General features: G+C 46.9%; 1 protein-coding gene across 1 annotated transcript; it reads left to right on the top strand.

Annotated features, from left to right (window-relative positions):
• The first annotated feature begins 406 nt into the window (after positions 1 to 406).
• Positions 407 to 6,813, top strand: snx21 (sorting nexin family member 21). The gene is made up of 6 exons (XM_029505420.1): positions 407 to 728; positions 2,155 to 2,484; positions 2,585 to 2,781; positions 3,066 to 3,207; positions 3,285 to 3,450; positions 4,010 to 6,813. Exons 2-6 carry the CDS (start codon positions 2,190 to 2,192, stop codon positions 4,506 to 4,508), a joined length of 1,299 nt encoding a protein of 432 aa, XP_029361280.1. The 5' UTR covers positions 407 to 728; positions 2,155 to 2,189; the 3' UTR covers positions 4,509 to 6,813.
• The last annotated feature ends 10,637 nt before the right edge of the window (positions 6,814 to 17,450 follow it).

Here is a 17,450-nt window from a genome sequence, read left to right as displayed (position 1 = left end):
AAGAGAGATGGCCAAGATGGCCGACAGAAGGCCGGAAGTGCAGCGCAGGGACGGAATATCAGTCGCTTCCTTCTAATGTTGGAGACCCTGCAGGTCAAAGAACGTGAATTTATTTCATTCATTGTTTTGTTCAAAACAGATTTCATCAGTTAAAAAACTGAATTCATGTGTAGAGATAAAAACATAAAACACTGAGGGAGGTGTTCATAACTCTGCCTGTAAGGGTTAAAACATCTAGAACTTCGTGATGTCACACCAAAGCCCCCAAGCCCCGCCCACTTGGACCTCCTTCTCATTGGCCCACTCAGAAAACATTCAGCCAATCAGACGTGAGGATCTGATCCTCTCTTCTGAAGGAGGGACATTTTCCCATAGACCTCAAGGCAGCCTGACTTCTGTTGACAGCCTCCTGACGTTCATCACATAGAAGTCAGACCGAGAGCCCCGGTCCCGGTCCGGTCCGGTCCGGTCCGGTCCCCGGAGGGGGGCTGATATCCCGGCTGCAGGGGGCCCTCTGCCGGCCCCGGTGGAGCGGTGCACCGCCGTATATGGACGGTGTCCGACATGTGAGCCGTCCCTCCCCAAGGCAGACTCAGGAACCAGGACTCAGGATTCAGGACTGCCTCGGTCCGCTGCCGGGACCCGGTTCGGCCCGGAGCGTCTAGGTCTGCATGTCCCAGCCGGGATGGAGTAGGAGCAGCGGGGACAGGTCGGCTCCCGGCCCCGGGGTGAGCGTCCGGCGGCCGGAGACTAACTTGTTAGCCTGTCCGCTAACTTTCTGTCGGCTAACGGGTTCAGCCCTCCTTCGGTCCGGTTCGGAACGGTTCGGAACGGTTACCGGGTCTCGGTGAACTACCGGGACTTGGTTCCGAGTGCCGGATCTAAACTCTGCCCTTTGTCTCCGGCACCGGGTAACGGTTTAACGGTCTAACGTCCGGACCGCGGTCCGGTTCTGACGTCACTCCGCGGTGAGCTAACGGTTAGCCGTTAGCTTCGGTTAAAGTTAACCAGCTAAAGTTAAACTGGTCAGAGTGAGGCGTTCAAGGACGCCCCGGAAACTGTGGCTTCTCGCTTTAGTTTTTGTTTGTTTGTTTGTTTGTTAGCATCACATCGATAATTATGAGTGATTAAATGATCTGGTTGTGGCGTTGTCCACTGCTGTCATGTTGACATTCTCAGTTATGAGACAGCAGTTTCATCAGACACAACAGCTGACCGATAAATTCACAGTTCACCTTTCTGAATGTGAATATGTGTCTCCTGTATTTATTGTCTATAGGAGAGAAATTGGCAGTAATACACAACAACACAACAACAACTTCTCCGCACATAAGGATTTCATCGGGTTTAAAATTCTACCAAACTTTAAACAGGACAACTTTGTTTTTCTCACGCGACTGAAGAAGCTGATGAAATATGTCTTTGAGCTCTTTATTGAACTTAAATATATTAGTTTCAAAGACAATTCCCATAGGAATCAAAATGTGAAAATATTTCTTTGAACAGAGGCTAAATCCAAACCCACAGCAAAGAAAACAAAGAAGAAAAGCAACAACATGGCCAATTTAAGACTTTAAACCCAGTTTTGTTTGTTCGTGGACGGGGATGAATTGCAAACGTGGCTGCTTGTGGAGCCAGAAATCCAGAATGGCCATTGTTCAGTGACTGATAGAGAGAAAGCTGCTCACGACTGATGTTTTAAAGACAGGAAGTGAACGAACTTCAGCCTTTTCCCTCCAGCGGTTCACATCTGGAAGTGAAAAGTGAGTGAAGGATGTGGATGAAGCTCTTCAGGCCGAGGCCGCGCTGTAGGTTTTGTTTTCCTGGCTTCAGGCTGACTTAGCAGGCAGCTGTATTATTCATGTGTGACATGATTTCCATTGAGAGAGGCTGCCAGCTCTGAAACCGGAGCCAGCTCAGCCTGCTGCTGACTGTGATCAGGCAGTTCAGTGAAGAAGAGTCAGATGATCGCATTGGAAACATGCGGGTGGGGCTGGGGGCGGAACTGTATGGACCTTTAACAGCAAACGTTTGGCATCTTCTCTGTAAAAAGGTCGTCACCCCATAAAAACCTTCGATGCCTGTTTGGGAGAAAACTGGCCATCTTGTAACATCCGTGCCTTCAACTAAACTAATCTTCTGTGCTTTCCGCAGCCACCCCCCTTTCCTGGCACTGGCCAGGTAGCATCATGGCATCCCGGCTGCTGGACCGTCTGAGGCGCTCGCTGTTTAAAGATGGTCAGGGGGCGGGGCCAGAGCAGGAAATTGGAGGCGGGCAGGAAGAGGAGGAGGTTAATGAGGACCGTTTGGAGGCGGAGCTGGCGGAGGAGGACGAGTGTGTAACCGATCGGCTCGGAGGGACGCTGTGCTTCGACGGAGGAGGAGGAGGAGGAGTGGAGGACTGTGCCGAGGGCGAGGGGTCGGGTCCAGACAGCGACTCTGACTTCCTGGGAGAGTCGATGGAGGAGGGGCTCAGCAGCACAGGTGGGGAGAGTGTGTGATCTGAGAGAGTCAAGTCTGAAAACACTGTGGGATGAATAAACCCTCCACCCATCTCACCTGTCCGTCCACCTGTCTCATGCAGACACCAGTTCTGTGGGCGTGTCCCCAGTCAGCCCCTTACCCTCCTCCCTGCTGACCCGTCAGCTTCAGGAGAGCTGGCGCAGCCTGCGTGGACTCACAGGAGGAAGTCCCGCCCCCTCTGGGAGGCGGCTGACAGACAGCTTGTTGTTTGAAGTGACTGACGCCAGCGTGGTGCAGGACGGCGCCTCTAAATACGTGGTGCGTTCAGTTCCTCATGTGAAACAGAGAACTGAGCAGTGAAATGTTTTGTCTTCAGGTTTCTGAGGAACCAATTAGAAACAGCAAAATACTGAAGTCTGCACTGAAAGTTGCAGAAGTTGAACCTGAATTTAAACTCCTCCTCAGGAGTCTGAACTCTAACAGCCGAGGTCTCTGGTTTATTTCCTGTGTGTTTTGCGATGGATGTGTCTGATTGTCTGTGTCTGGATGAGTCATCATGAATGCAAAGAATGAAACGAGGTTTGTGCTTCATCTCTCTCCAGCTCTACACCGTCCACGTCATCCAGTCTGGCGGCAGCGACAAGACTCCCGCCATTATCACCCGGCGATACTCCGATTTCCAACGCCTTCACGCCACGCTGCGTCGTAATCATGGTGACCAGATGGATCGTGTCTGTTTCCCACGTGAGTAGGAGTGATGTCATCGGTGGGGTGGAGAGGGTCAGACCAGCAACCTGGACAGCTTGTTGTTGTCACTTCAGGAAAAAAGCTGCGCAGGAATTTCACGGCAGAGACAATTGCCAAGCGGAGCCGGGCGTTCGAGCAGTACCTGTCTCACCTGTGTTCGCTGTCCGCCCTGCGGGGGGCGCCGTGTGTCCGGCACTTCTTCTACCTAACAGACCTGCAAATGGGGCAGCTGCTCATCAGGTACCCAACACACACCTGACGGAGGGGCAGGGTTATTCCATGTTTTAACTGTTCCCAGAGGAAACACTTTAACAGAGATGATAATCGGAGAGAAACATCACTCAGATCTTCAAACTGTTTCTCTCTGCTTTTATTGTGAAAGTCTATCGACTCCCTGCTGATCGTCATCTTCAGCTCCTTCCTGTGTTTGAAGACTGTCTCAGCCCTTTCTTGCGTTTGGACAGAGCTGCTGACGGTTTATATGACATTATGATCAGAAATGTGGGCAGTATGATGATAGGAATGAGCTGATCGTTCAGATCTCTGGAGACTTGAGGGAGGGATGATGGGCCATCTAAAGGAAACAGGATCAGGACTCTATTCAGCAAACAGGCAGAAAGATGAATGAAATCATTTAAAACGCCATCCTCAGTCAGGGATCAGGTCTGGATCAGGTTCTGGACCTCTTGTTTCAGATAGCAGGAAGGCCTCTGATTTAAAACGAGATTTGAACTTCAGTCGGAACGTTCCTGCAGAATCACCTTTTGGTTTGTTGAAGAGTCTGTTTTGTTTCGTCGAGGGTTGGACAGTACCAGGAGGCTTTGGGTCCGCTGCTCAACGCCAAGAGGCTGCAACAAAAACTGGGCTGGGCAAGTTACTACGACAACCAAGCTCAGGCCCCGCCCCCTCCCCCCTCCCATTGGTTCTTCACTCTGGTGGGGCTGTTGTGCTGTTTCCAAGAAGTGGACCAGCTGGAGGAGGCCCGGGATCACTGCGACCTGGCTATCCGGGTCTTGATGCCCACTGAGGCCCAAACCGATGCTGAGGACAAGCCCCTCCCTCTCCAGGATAAACCACACCCACTGACTGAGAACCCGCCTCTCAACAGGCCCCACCCACTGCTGTTGCCTTTGTTACGGGCGGTGGTTCGGTTGTCATGGCAGACAGGAAAGGACAAACGGCAGTGGGAGGAGCTTCTGCAGCATCTGGAGGAGCAGTGGGCGGAGCTAGACAATCAGCCAACCATCAAAGAGTTCCTGGTAAAACACAGCCTGGGGGAGGTGGAGGGGGAGGGCTAGACCGACACAAATTAATCAACAAATTAATAACACCACAACTGAACGTCAACAATCAAACACAACATTACTGTTTGGATTTATAACATTAAAATTAGAATATCTCATTTAGAGAAACATATTGAAATGAATTTCATTTATTCAGGAATACATTTATTTAGAACTAATTAAAATTAAAATGATATTTCACAGAAAAGGTTGAAATACTTGAAGAAGAAGAGAGAATACACTCGTAATATTCCAGGAGGAGGCCAAAATATAACAATGAAAACGATCATAGAAGAAAATTATTTTAAGAAATCAATTCCCAATGCTGTAAGAAGTTGTGATGAGGAAATATTGTCCAACATGTCGTAAAGGGTTAGCTGTTCTATTTCTTTATTAAATGTTAACTATATTTTGTATTTCTATTCAGTCATTTCCTATTTAAATATAGTTGTAATATTACAAAATCTTTTATTCTTCAAAAGAGAAAATTAAAAAAAGTTAATACTGTTTCTGCAGACGTACATTACACAACTACAGTGCAAACCGTCTCGACTAACATTTACATTTACTTTTATCAAATAACAATTTTTTGTCAAAATATCACAACTTCATTCTCAAATATTATTCTGTGTTCATTTTACCATTAGTGTATCATTAGTGTGTTCAGTTGTACCCTAAAAGCCTTAAAGCAGCTCAGTTCCATGCTGATGTTTCCTAATTCAGTATCAAAAGTAGCAGAAGGATCATGAAGAAAAGATCACAGATCACAGATCACATCGGCACCAAACCCTAACCCAGACAGACGTCTCTGACTGAACAGAACCAGAGACCGCCATGTTCTGAGACTCCCACACAATCTGAAGGTAGAAGTTACTATGACGATGGCTGAAGCTCCTCCCACTCCACTCCGCTGCGTGTTACAGCTGGGACACCTGATGACATTACAGGCTGTGATAAGGGAAGACTCATCTATCAAAGATGGCGTCGCTGCTACACGCTCACAGCTCCTGCTAATCACTTCCTGTGTTTGATGCACTTTCAGTTTAAATGTCGGAGGGAAACTGTTTTCCGACAGATTTTGAATGGTGCCATGTCTGAGTTTTGTTTTGTTTTTTTTACATTAAGTTTGTACTCTTTTGGTAAAAATGTGTTGGATGGGGTCTTTGCTCCTCAGGCTGATTTAAGGCTGTTTGATTCTTCTCTGTGCGGGCTCATTGCTGCAGTCTTGGTTCTGTCGCCCCCTGCAGGTCAGTCAGGGACCGTTAGTTTACAGGAACACAGTTAAACAAGCGCAGGTCAAAAACCTCAAAGAGGAACTTTAAAGGGCCGTTTGTGAGCTTTCTCTGCTGCGGTCTGGCATTTTAAAAGCTCATGCTAATGTTAGCTTGAACATTCGCCTGAACCGTCCGTTCATTATGAATCATCATCATCAGCTGAAGATGCTGATGAAGAAAAGTATTTCCTGGATGTGTTCAGGTACATTCTGGATTATTTACTGTGTCCTGTCATGTCAAACTGAATCCAATTTAGTTTGAACAGTTTCAGACATTGAATCTTAAAATGACATCATCAGCTTCTGTTTCCTCACCATGTGTGTCCACACAGGAGCCTTTTAGAAATGTGAATCTGGTTACCATGGCGACCCGAGGTCAGATTTACATCAGCAGTTCTGATTAGTGGAGAGCTTGACTATTTTTTAATCCTGCTCTGGAACAAATATTTGAAATAGTGATTTCACACACACAAAACAATCAAAACGAACAAATCGACTTTGTGGTGATGTCACACTGATCTGAGCTGCTGATTGGAGGAAAATGTTCACATCAGTACAATGACAGGAGACACAAACATTCAGCTTCATGTACAAACTGCTCTGCTGCTCTTACACAACAGTGTGTAGTTTGATATCTTCTAGGGAAACTGAATAGGAGCTTGGGTTTAATGTTTGAAAGCATTTATCGTTGTGTGTCTCTGTTGTGTTTACTTTTCTCATAAAGACACAACAACTGAACCATGAAACAAACTCCATTTAACTTCCACAATCCTCTAGTTGCATCACAATCAAGTTACAAAATCAGCACAAAAACTTTAGGAAGCACATGCTTCAGGTCCTGGAGAGTCTTCAGGACCAGCCGGCCTTTAACTTTACTGTCATGCTGCTAAAGAAGCTGTTTACTTCAAGGTCACGTTCTTCTGTAAAAAGATTTAGCAAGCTGCCTATTTCTGTGGAACATTTTTAAGGTGGAACTGTAGCATCGCTGCCTCTCAGAGCTTCACACGCATATTTTCAGCTGTATTTTATGGAATAAATTTGATATAAGTCCAGATTTCTGTCTTCCTGTTTGATCAGCGCTGATGACCATGAAGATGCGTTCAATGACCACAACAAAAAACGGACAGTTTAGCTCTACACCACAGATTTATTTTTTGTTTTGAATTTGTCTGAATTATGTTCAAGCTGTAAAGCTGCGGGGTGGCCAGCAGAGGGCGCTCTGCCTCAGCTCGTGTTACAGTGATGACACAGCTTGATGTTTGGAGAAAACAGGAGGGTCGGAGGAGAGTCCAGCTTTTATTACAGCATGAAAATAGATTCTAAATAAAACGCGTGTTCCCCTGTTTCCCATGGCGGTGGACTGGGCCGGTCCAGGAGGTTTTCATGTCACTGCTGCTGCCTCCTCTCTCTGCACAGCTGATGAGTGTTTGCTGTAAATAAGTCCCATCATCCTCCACAGCACATCACCATGGTGACAAGGCCAAGAGCTGAGACATCAGCTGCCGTAGAAACGCCGGTTGCTGTAGCAACGGTCAGAGAGCAGGACTGGAGCGCCAGCTTGGCTATCAGGTGGAGGTGGGAGGTCCAGACTGCAAAGAGCCGTCACTCATCTGATGAGCCCAACAGACATTAAGGTGATTCGTCCATCTGCCATTTTCACCTTTACTTGGACCGGGGTGCATGATGGGAAGAAGACCAGCTGGTGGAGACAGTCTAGTGCTTTGGACGATGTCCTGCTGGATCAGGCTCGCTGGCTGAACAATGTTCAGAAGGTCTGAGGAACAAAAACCAGGTCACGGTGTTGACATCAAAGCTCCACCTCACATCTTCCAGACCTCCAGGATCAGGATCATGTGGCCGGTCAGCTGGAGAAGTTTAAAGTTTCCTTATTTCATTAATGAAACCTCTCTTTTTTCTGTAATTCGAACCTAATTTCATGGCTCAGGAAACAAATTCTGAACTTACAGAGCTTCAGAAATAGGACGCTTGATTTTATGGATCTGTGCTCCCCAATTTATTTCCAATTATTCTCCAGCAGAAGTCAGTTTGGTGTTAATTTCAGGTGAGACAGTTTTTTCTGAAGCTGCAGCAGCTCATCAATCATTCATTTAACTGCAGCTTCATTCTGCAAGAACAAATAAGAAACAAATTAAATTCATCTCTGTTTTCAGGAGATTGTAAGAAATGATCAGATCAGCTAAAACAGCTTTAATTCAGTTTCAACTCAGCGGCCTTTAAAGTCCGCCTCACAACAGTGAAGCTTAGATTTCACAGATTCAAAAAGCTGCAGCTTCACAGACACACACATCTGTAGTTGCACACTTCCCATATCTTTGTGAGCTCAGCAACACACAAACCCGAGTACAAGGCAGATTTACTGTGGGAATTTCTGACCAGCCTCACAGAAACAACACGTCGACATTTAGGTGACATTTTCCAACTTGAAGGAAAAGTCAGATTTTTATTCCAAAATATTTAAACTGAAGTCTAAAAAGCAGATTCAGATGGATCGTCTCCTCCTGAAACTGAAAAGAAGAACACGACTGTTTTTCTCTTCATGTTTCATGTTGACAAGAAAATCAAAGTGACTGTTTGCTTTTAGCGGAAATATAACAACAAAAGCATCATCATCACGTTTTTGTATTTTTCAGTTTTCTTTGTGGGAGCAGCTCCCTGCTGGACTCTCGTGGTCTGTCGGGGTTCAGCCTCAGAGGATCATTTTCTGTTCGTGGCGACAAAGACACTCAAAGTGTTTTCATGGTTTTTGGGAACGATGGAGCCCAAAAGGAAAAAAATCTTTCCAGTCAGATTGAATCTGCTGACGTTCGTTTTGTTGACATAAAAAACTGAATCCTCTAAAAAATCAATCATTACATTCTAAAGAAGTTTTCGAAATCCAGATAATTTGAATCGTGCAGAAAATCTTCAACAGTTCATGAAACAATTCGATCCACCCAACGATCAAACGAGTCAGATTGATTTTATTGTTTCCAACCTGAGACTGTTTGGGACGAAGCTGGACGTGTTTTTTCTGTTAATGGTGAGTTAGCATGCTCGGGCTACACTGTGCAGCAGAACACACACAAACACACAGACAGCGAGCAAACAGAAGAAGAAAACGTAAAAAGGAAAATGTTATAAAATCTGCTGTTACATCATTCGGTGTCCACAGTTACACAACATCTCAGGCTAACTTTATATTCTACTCCTCTCAGCACACACACACTCTGATATTCAGTCAGCGTCGTGTCTCTGACAGAATATGAAAATAAATCAGCTTTTTTTTTTTAGATTTAACAAAATTGCATTGAACAGTTTGATATTCTGACGCGTTATTACATCAACGTTTAACCCTGATTGACATTGACTTCATTCTCCCTACTGACTGTTGGGGGGTGAAAAAGAAGTCAGACTGTATTGAAGTCTATGGGGAAAAAGTCCCCCCTTCTCCATTTATTTGTTACATTGGTTTTATTTTTCTGGTTTCACAAACCAAGATGGCAGATGGACAAATTACAAACGGAAGCTTCAGAACAATCCGGGTGACTTCACAGTATTTTGACGCTGAAATTACAAGATTTAAAATCTGTGATGTCTAATTTCTCTCTGATCAATAAAATCTCTTTCAGTCATTTCAAGGTTAAAACTAAGAATTGCTGGTCTCTGGTCTTCCTCATTGCGTTACTCCCAACATTGTGAAGAGTTGTTATGTTTCTTCGTGTTGACACTTTAGATGCTCACATTTTAAATGTATACGTTCAAAACAAATTTCACATTAAAGGAACAGTTTCACATTTTACTAAATACGTTATTTGCTGCAGTCCTTAAGGTCGATGCTAGCGTCTTCACGATCACGCCGGCGTGATCAAATCACATGAGTGTTTGAAGGTGTCACAGTGTGAAAACAGCCGTCATCTTCTGTCCAAAGTGCCGACACGCAGACGGAGTGAAGATATTTGATATTGTCGATTAATTAAGGCAAGACCAAAAGAATTCAGAAACAGGAAATATCCTGAGAGCCAAAGGGTTAAATGTAAAGCTACAGCCAGCAGCTAATTAGCTTAGCTCTGTGAATGAATGTGTGACATCGCCTTTATTTTGTCTGTACAAAATCAGTCGTGGTTTTATTGTGCGGTTATGAGTCGATGAGCTCCTGCTAAGCTAACCGCTGCGGCTGTGGCAGCATATCTTCAGGTTATTCTCTGACTCAGTGAATTCATGTCAAACGATTCCATTAAAATAAAATTTGTGTTTTTTGATTTCTGACCTTCGTTTGCTAAACAAAACACTAGGAAGTGAAAAGGAACCTTTCAAAATAAAAGAAACTTCACACTGGTTGGTTTTTTTATGCTTAAGAGTTCAGGAGGCTGTTTGAGCCAACAGAGAAGATTTCTGCCGTTTTCTGGCATGGAGACAAAAATGAAGGCAGCGCAGCAGAAAAAAGAGGTGAAGACAGACGGCGTGAAATCTGACAGCCACTCAGACTTTAAGATTGTCACACTTGATGATTGATGTTCTTTTCAACATTAGCAGGGATCAATTCTTTCCCTCCTGAGTTCCACTTTAATTATCTTTGGCCACATTTTTACCTTCTTCCATCCTTCCTTTGTTTCAGCGCCATCAGATGAGACGCGTCAGCAGTTTGAGTCCTGCTGCCTCAGCGAGTCACAAGTCCGGATTGTCAAAGTGGAAATCTGCTTCATAATAGTTTCTACTGTGGGTTTGTGCAAATGTTTAGTCAAAAGGTGTGTAAGGTATTTTAAGAAATCCACTGAGAATCAACAGTCAGCGATTGTGTGTTGATGCTCAGCTCCGTTTAACAAAACCAAGATGGCCGATTGCAGACTGACACTTACGTTTTGTTTACAAGTTCAGTTTCTTTGTTTTATTTATTTATCGGAGAAGACACAGGAAACTTTATTCCCATTTTGCTTCAGTGCTAAATTGGAGAATAATAATTTGTGAAACTGGATACAAACGAACTGATTCACTGCAGACTGGACCGGAGTACCGGATCACATGTTTTCCTGTTGATGGTTTCTGATATCCTCCAATCAGAGCGTCAGAAGTTGACCTGAATGATTTTTCCCTTTTGGTTCCTGACAGTTAAATAAACGTTTCAATAAACGAACGCAGCAAGAAATGTGAGATTAGAATATAACGAAGAGGTTAACTGAACAAGCTGATGTTTGACGTGGACCATGTTGGCCATGTTTGCGTTGGACCGGCTGAGCTGTGATGTGACAGAAGTGTCCAGCAGGAAGTGGTTGTCCGGTCAGACGGTGGTGACAGACAGCAGTGGACTCGGACACAGCTGACTGTCGCTCTCCACTCGGGTCCCGTGAGTCAGCAGTTCCTCCACCGTTGTCCAATCGTCCAGCAGTTTGCTGTTTCTCAGCCGGTTTTGCTTCATGTGGCTGAGCTCCAGAACCGTCTGCGATGACATCGACCCCTGAAGCCCCCCGGCCTGCTCCTCGCCCCCTCCTCTCCTTTCTCTGTGTTGCCGTGACAACGCCAGGTGGCGCCTTCTCTCCGTCCGACTCCAGTATCGCCCGGCCAACCGGCCGTCTTCCCCTTCGTCCTCCCCTTCTCTCTGCCCTTCCCCCCGCATCTCCTCATCAGTTGTGACCTCACTGCGTTCCCTGGCCAATCGGTGAGCTCGGGCTCTGAGCAGCTGATTCCTGACAGACTTCTGATTGGACAGTCTGGAGCGGGGGGAGGGTGGAGAGCGAAGATTTCGGTGTGGGGGAGCTCCCAGTGTGCTGTAAAAAGTAACTGGGGAGCCTTTAAAGTTACCAGCGCGATTCCCAAGAGTCTGTACACCCTGGAAGTCCGACGCTCCGCTGGATCCTGATCCCGGACTCTTAGAGAGCGAGTCTTCCTCCCTGCTCCGGTTGGACAGGCTGGTCCTGTCGATGCTCAGGTGGCTGCTGGAGTGGCAGTTGCTGGGGTAACTGGCCCTGCTCCTCGGCCCCAGGGTGCTGCTGGTGGCGCCCGGTTGGCTCGTCTGGAGTTTAGTTCTCAGGGCATTTGGGTCCGCCATGTTGGGGTGACTGGCCCGGCGGCGCCGCTGCCCTTCACTCAGATCTGTGATTGTTCGACTTCGTCCCGGAATGTCGATGGTCCCACCTCCTCCCTGCTGCTGCTCCAACCACTGCGCCCTCCGCTGGCAGGGCTCAGTACGACAACCTGTGGACAAACACAGCAGAGTTTTAGACAGACAACTGGGATGATTGGGATCCATGCGATTGTTAGTGTCCCAGTAGGTGTTTGTTTCCGGCTCCCAGCTGATTAAACTATGAGGATCTATAATATTTCGCTGATCATTAGCCATCAATACTCACATCAGCATTGAAACCCGACAGTCTGGTTCAGTTCTGTGCCCTCAGATGAAAATTTAAGGAAAAGTGACTCTTTATTTACCAATGGAGGGGGAGGGCGGCGAACGGTGGCGAGGTAAGGTCGGACTCCGTTCCGCTCTGTGGAAGTGGACTGTTGTGGTCGTGCTGTTACCCACAGTGCAGCAGGAAGCCTGTGGAGCCCCTGGGTGAGTCATTGGGGTTGTCTCCGGGATGGACTCTAAATCCCAGCGTCCTCTCTGCTCTCGAGGGGAGTGGCCTGAGCGGAGATGTTGAGCTTGCCGGTGTCCGTGGCCTCCGTGGATCTTGTGCAGACGCCTGTGCTCTCCGGTGCTGACACTGTGGAAGCCCGAGTCGCTGGGCTCTGAAGAGATCAGGGATTCGGAGGAAGAGGAGGAGCCTTGGGAGGAAGGGGTGTGGCCCGGCAGCGACGACATGGCATCTGTCTCGGCCTCGGAGAAGGTCACCCGATGGTGAGGACTGTCGGGGCCGCAGCCCAGCCCGCTGTCGAGCTCGCTGACAGGAAGGTATCCCAGAGGATGATCGGACCGCCAAGCTGGACGATAGTCCGACTAAAGACACAGAGACAGATGACTTAACTCATACAGAATGAGAAAAATTGGACCATCGTTTTAAAAATGTTGTATTTCAAACTGAGACCATAAACTCATCAGGAAAACGTTTACTGAGGAGAAGGGACATTTTCCTATAGACTTCAACACAGTCTGACTGAGGATTGAAGTTACCTGTCTGGGGAAGGTCTTGTGCTCCATCTCCTCAGTGTTGTAGCATCCAATCAGACAGCTCTCTGAGTTGGGCTGGTAGGCCGACACGTCTGGACCCTGATCCAGAATCAGTTTCAGATTAGAGTCGGTTCATTCCAGCATAATAAAGTTCAGCAGAGAAAGCGATCACCTGGAAGTCCAGCCGGTCCAGGTGGTCTAAGCTGTAGGACACGCTGGGCAGGTAGCTGTTAGCCGGGTGTTGGTCGTTTGCAGGTCGAGGCAGGTAGCCATTAGGAGGATAGACATCAGGTGACATCATCATTCTCCCATTGGCAGGGTAAAGGTCAGGTGACACAGTCATGTGACCGTAGTACGGCCTGGAGAAAGTGATGATTATGAATATCAATAATATTCAACATGAATAATCACACTGTTTTCCTACAGCTTGTCAGTTTGTCCCCAGTGTCCCGTCCTTCTCCCTGTCCAAACCTTTGACCTTTGACCTTCCTGGGGCACCCACCCTGGTCTGTAGTCTCCCTGGGCGTCGTCTCCCTCCATCAGTCCCATGGCTCTTAGAGCGTCCCAGTGTCTCTCCGTCGGAGTGCTGCACTCCATCGCGCAGCGGGAATGCCGCCTCCTGTGACCCCGCCCCCTCCTCCCCTCCACCTGCACACTGATTGGCTGGCCGTACTCGTCCACGAAGTGCAGCTCCTCTCGGTGTCGGTGACGCGAAGGTTCATGAGTCTTGGCCTGATGAGACACATCAGAGTTCAGATTTATCAGATTTATCAACGATCTGAGCCGAAGTTCAGCCTCCAACAAAGCAAACAAAGGTTCTGAATCCAGACTGGGGGGGTTCTCACTGGATTAATACAGAACCTGGACCTGGTTTGGGATCAGAGTCCAGCTGGACCTTAGTTGAACTGAACGCCTCAGTGTGGATGAGCTCTCTGAGAAACGAAAAAAAAAAGGCAGTGAGTGCGTCTCCATTCAGTCGGCTCTGGCCCGGCGGACTTCCTGTCACAGAGTCCACCGAGTCCAAGTGATGACAAACTGTGAACGTTAAAGAGACTGGATGTAGGTCAGAACCGGTACACTGAGTGCAAGGCCTGAGGCACGCACACACACACAGTAACACAACATGCACGTTTATACAGACATACATGTTCATATAAGTGGAAAGCTGCTTCACAGAAACTCATACATGCAGAAACATGCAGACAACACGCACACACAGACACACAAAGACACACAGCTGTCATCAGAGAGTGATGTGCGCTGGCCTGGAGAAGTGTGTTCGCTCCACCGCACTTTGACAGTAACACACACTGATGTCTCTCCCTCTCTCTTCGGCTCTGTGTCTCTCTCTCGCAGCTTTGACTCAGTTTTCAGTCTCGAAGTGTCAAACGCTGCAAAATGTGACTCATCAGCACAAAATCACAGTTCGAACACAAACTGAACTAAAAGTGTCAAATACTGCAAACTGTAGGAAACTGCTTTTAAAGAAATTATTCAAATAACAGCAGCACCTCAAACTGCCCGCCGCCGTTACAGCTGCAGCCTGAATCTAAATCTCACCGCCATCAGACTACGTTTGGCTCACTAATCTTCGATGTTTCACTTTTCACACTGATTATTTTTCTGTTGCTGTTTTTATTCTATTTTTTTATCTTTTTTAAAGATTTTTTATTTATCTATTTTCTATATTTGCGCGTGTTCCTTGTGGACAACACAACAAAATTCATGGTACAGGGAAACGTTTCTTTACTGTTATGCTAACTTTAGCAATGTGGCAGGACCAAAGGTTCCCAGCAATCTTTAGTCCAAATTGTCACGATGAAGATGTCAACAATGATGAGAAATAAACGTCTGTCATAATGAAATATTCACAAAATATTCTTCCTTTTTGTGAAGGCTGACTGAATCAGTCGGCTTGTTGTTGGACCGGACTCAGAGGTGTGTGGAGGAGAAAAGGTTCTGTTCGCTGACTGAAGTGGAAAGTGAGTCACGTTTTGTTTTGTGTGGTTTATATCACGAGCGTCAGTTTTTCTTCAAACAGCCTGAAATAAATTGACAGAAATGTTTGCTACATTTTGTGACAGCTTCCTGTTATTGTGCTGAAAGTCTGGGAAGAAGTCCAGAACCTGGATCCATCTGATTCTGATTCATGTGGACTGGAATTCCTCCATTATGGGTCAGTTGGGTCAGAATCTGGTTTCTAATGATTCCTGGTGTCTCCTAAACACAAAAGAAAATCTTTCCTCTGAACTAATACCAAGTTGTCGGTGTTGGTCAGAGCAGCTTCAGCTGTTTTCTACACACGTTGGGCCTTTGTCTGTATTTGCTGGAGAAGAAAGGAGTCCTAAAGCTGCGTTCAAGTCGGAAAGAGGAGCAGAAATGCTTTTGCAGCGCTGCTGGTGTCTGATCGAACACAGGACGCTGACCCGCTGGTGGAGGCCATCGGTCCCTGTGAATCCTGTTGTGTGTCGTGAGTGTTTGTGAACATTCATCATCAGTGTGTTGTGTAGTGTTGTGTTGTCATCCTTGGCTGTCAGGTCCAGTTAGATCTCTGTCCTGTCCAGGACAAACTGGGGGGGAGGGGTTACAGGGAGGATCACGGGTCCCGCGTTCGGAGGCCAATGTGTCACGTCGGTCCTGCTGTTGTTGCAGATTTTTCAGCTTCAGAGTCGGACAAAACTCAGAGAGGCAACAATTAGAGCGATCCAAGAGAACCCCTGCCAACATTTCCCAGGATTCATTGCACACAGGCAAAGAAAATGGCTTCATGTTCAGGTCTCTGTCAGACCAGGATCAGGACTGAGCCGCTGGACGAAAGAAAGACCACACAAACAAACACACATCAGGTGTGTTTGGATGTGATCACCATCAGCCACATTTTAGCTTGCTAACACCGGCTAATCATGGCTAAATACAGCGCACACTGAGGCTGATGGGAGAATCGACCTTCTGACATGTCAACGCAGGAGGAGGTCACTTCCTGTGAGATTAAAGGCCTAATTTAATGTTTCCACACTGAGGCTTCAGTTTGTTTTAAATGTTTGAGTCAAAGAGACGTCACAGTCACACACACACAGGGTTAGACGTGTGTGTGTATATATTTGTGTATTTGTCTTTGTGATGAGATTCGTGTGGACGAGCAGGTCATCTCTGCAAACATCACATCATGTTGTCTTCTCTACCTGGGGAAGGTCACTCACCTTGATGCGGGTGAGGCGACAGCCCATCCTGAGTCCTCTTCGGTCCAGTTGGGGGTCCGGAGGAGAGAGAGATAAAAGAGGGGGGGGGTGGAATGGGGGAAGAGAGCGAGAGAATAGAAAGATGGAGAGAAAAGAGACAGAGTGAGAGTTTGTGGAGTCTCGTCCTCCCACCAGCTCACATCTCCACTCTGATGACCCACAATCCCCTGCTGATCAGCTGTCCTCCAGTGCTGCTGGGGAAACTACAGCTCCCATGATGCCGCAGTGTAAACAACAGCAGTAGCTTTCGGTGGGCAGCAGGTCCATCACAGAAAGACCCCCCGTCTGTCTGTCTGTCTGTCTGTCTCTCTCTCTCTCTCTCTGTCTGTCTGCCTGTCTCTCTCTCCCTGTCTGCCTGTCTCTCTCTCTCTGTCTGTCTCTCTCTCTCTCGCTCCCCCTGTCTGCCTGTCTCTCTCTCTCTCCCTGTCTGTCTGTCTCTCTGCCTCTGTCTGTCTCTCTCTCTCTCTCTCTCCCTGTCTGCCTGTCTGTCTCTCTTTCCCTGTCTGTCTTTCTCTCGGTCTCTCCTCAGGAAGCTGAAAACAACACGGATGAGCAGCAGCAGCTCTGAGGGGCAAGCGAGGCAGAGATACAACTGATGAACTGGAGGAGAGAGAGAGTGAAGAATGGAGCTGTTTCTTCTTCCTCCTTGTCGTTCTCTCTCTCTCTCTCTCTCTCTCTCTCTCTCTCTCTCTCTCTCTCTCTCTCTCTCTCTCTCTCTCTCTCTCTCTCTCTCTCTCTCAGCATCTCTGCTCCTGTCAGCCAATCACAGAGCTCAGGTGTGAGGAGGAGGGGATGCAGGCGCTCTGATTGGCTGAGAGCAGCGTCAGTGTAAACGTCCATTCAGGGTTTCTGTCTCTCTCTCTCTCCACCAGCTGTCTCGACATGTCTGTCCTCAGTCTGGACCGATGCTGTTTATTTACACGATACAATAACAACAATAATCATAAAAATAGCATTAAATGATCTGACTGTAATGCTTCAGTGTGATGTCATAAAGACGTCTCACTGCTCCTGAACTCTGTTGTTTATTTTAAAAGATGCTGATGAATCTTTCTTTATGTAAATTATATCAGTGAATCAGATAAATATGTTTACGAGGAAAATCTTGCTCGGTTTATTGAAGATAATGAAGAGGAGGCTGAAGAACTCATTCACTGATGAAGAATCTCAGAAATATCAGACTGCTCCGTTAAAATAAGAAGTGACAGGAAAATATCTGAGTGAAGAGAGTCCCTCCTTAGAGAAGACGAGTGAGACGCAGGGAGACTCATTTAAGTCAAATTAATGCAGATTAATGAAGACCTGCATACACACACACAGCAGGAAATATCAACACAAAGTTT

The sequence above is a fragment of the Echeneis naucrates genome, chromosome 7 (genome assembly GCF_900963305.1).
Source record: "Echeneis naucrates chromosome 7, fEcheNa1.1, whole genome shotgun sequence".
Classification (NCBI taxonomy): Eukaryota; Metazoa; Chordata; class Actinopteri; order Carangiformes; family Echeneidae; genus Echeneis; species Echeneis naucrates.
The sequence above is the reverse complement of the archived record's forward strand: the minus strand, read 5'-3'. Positions and strand labels throughout refer to the sequence as shown.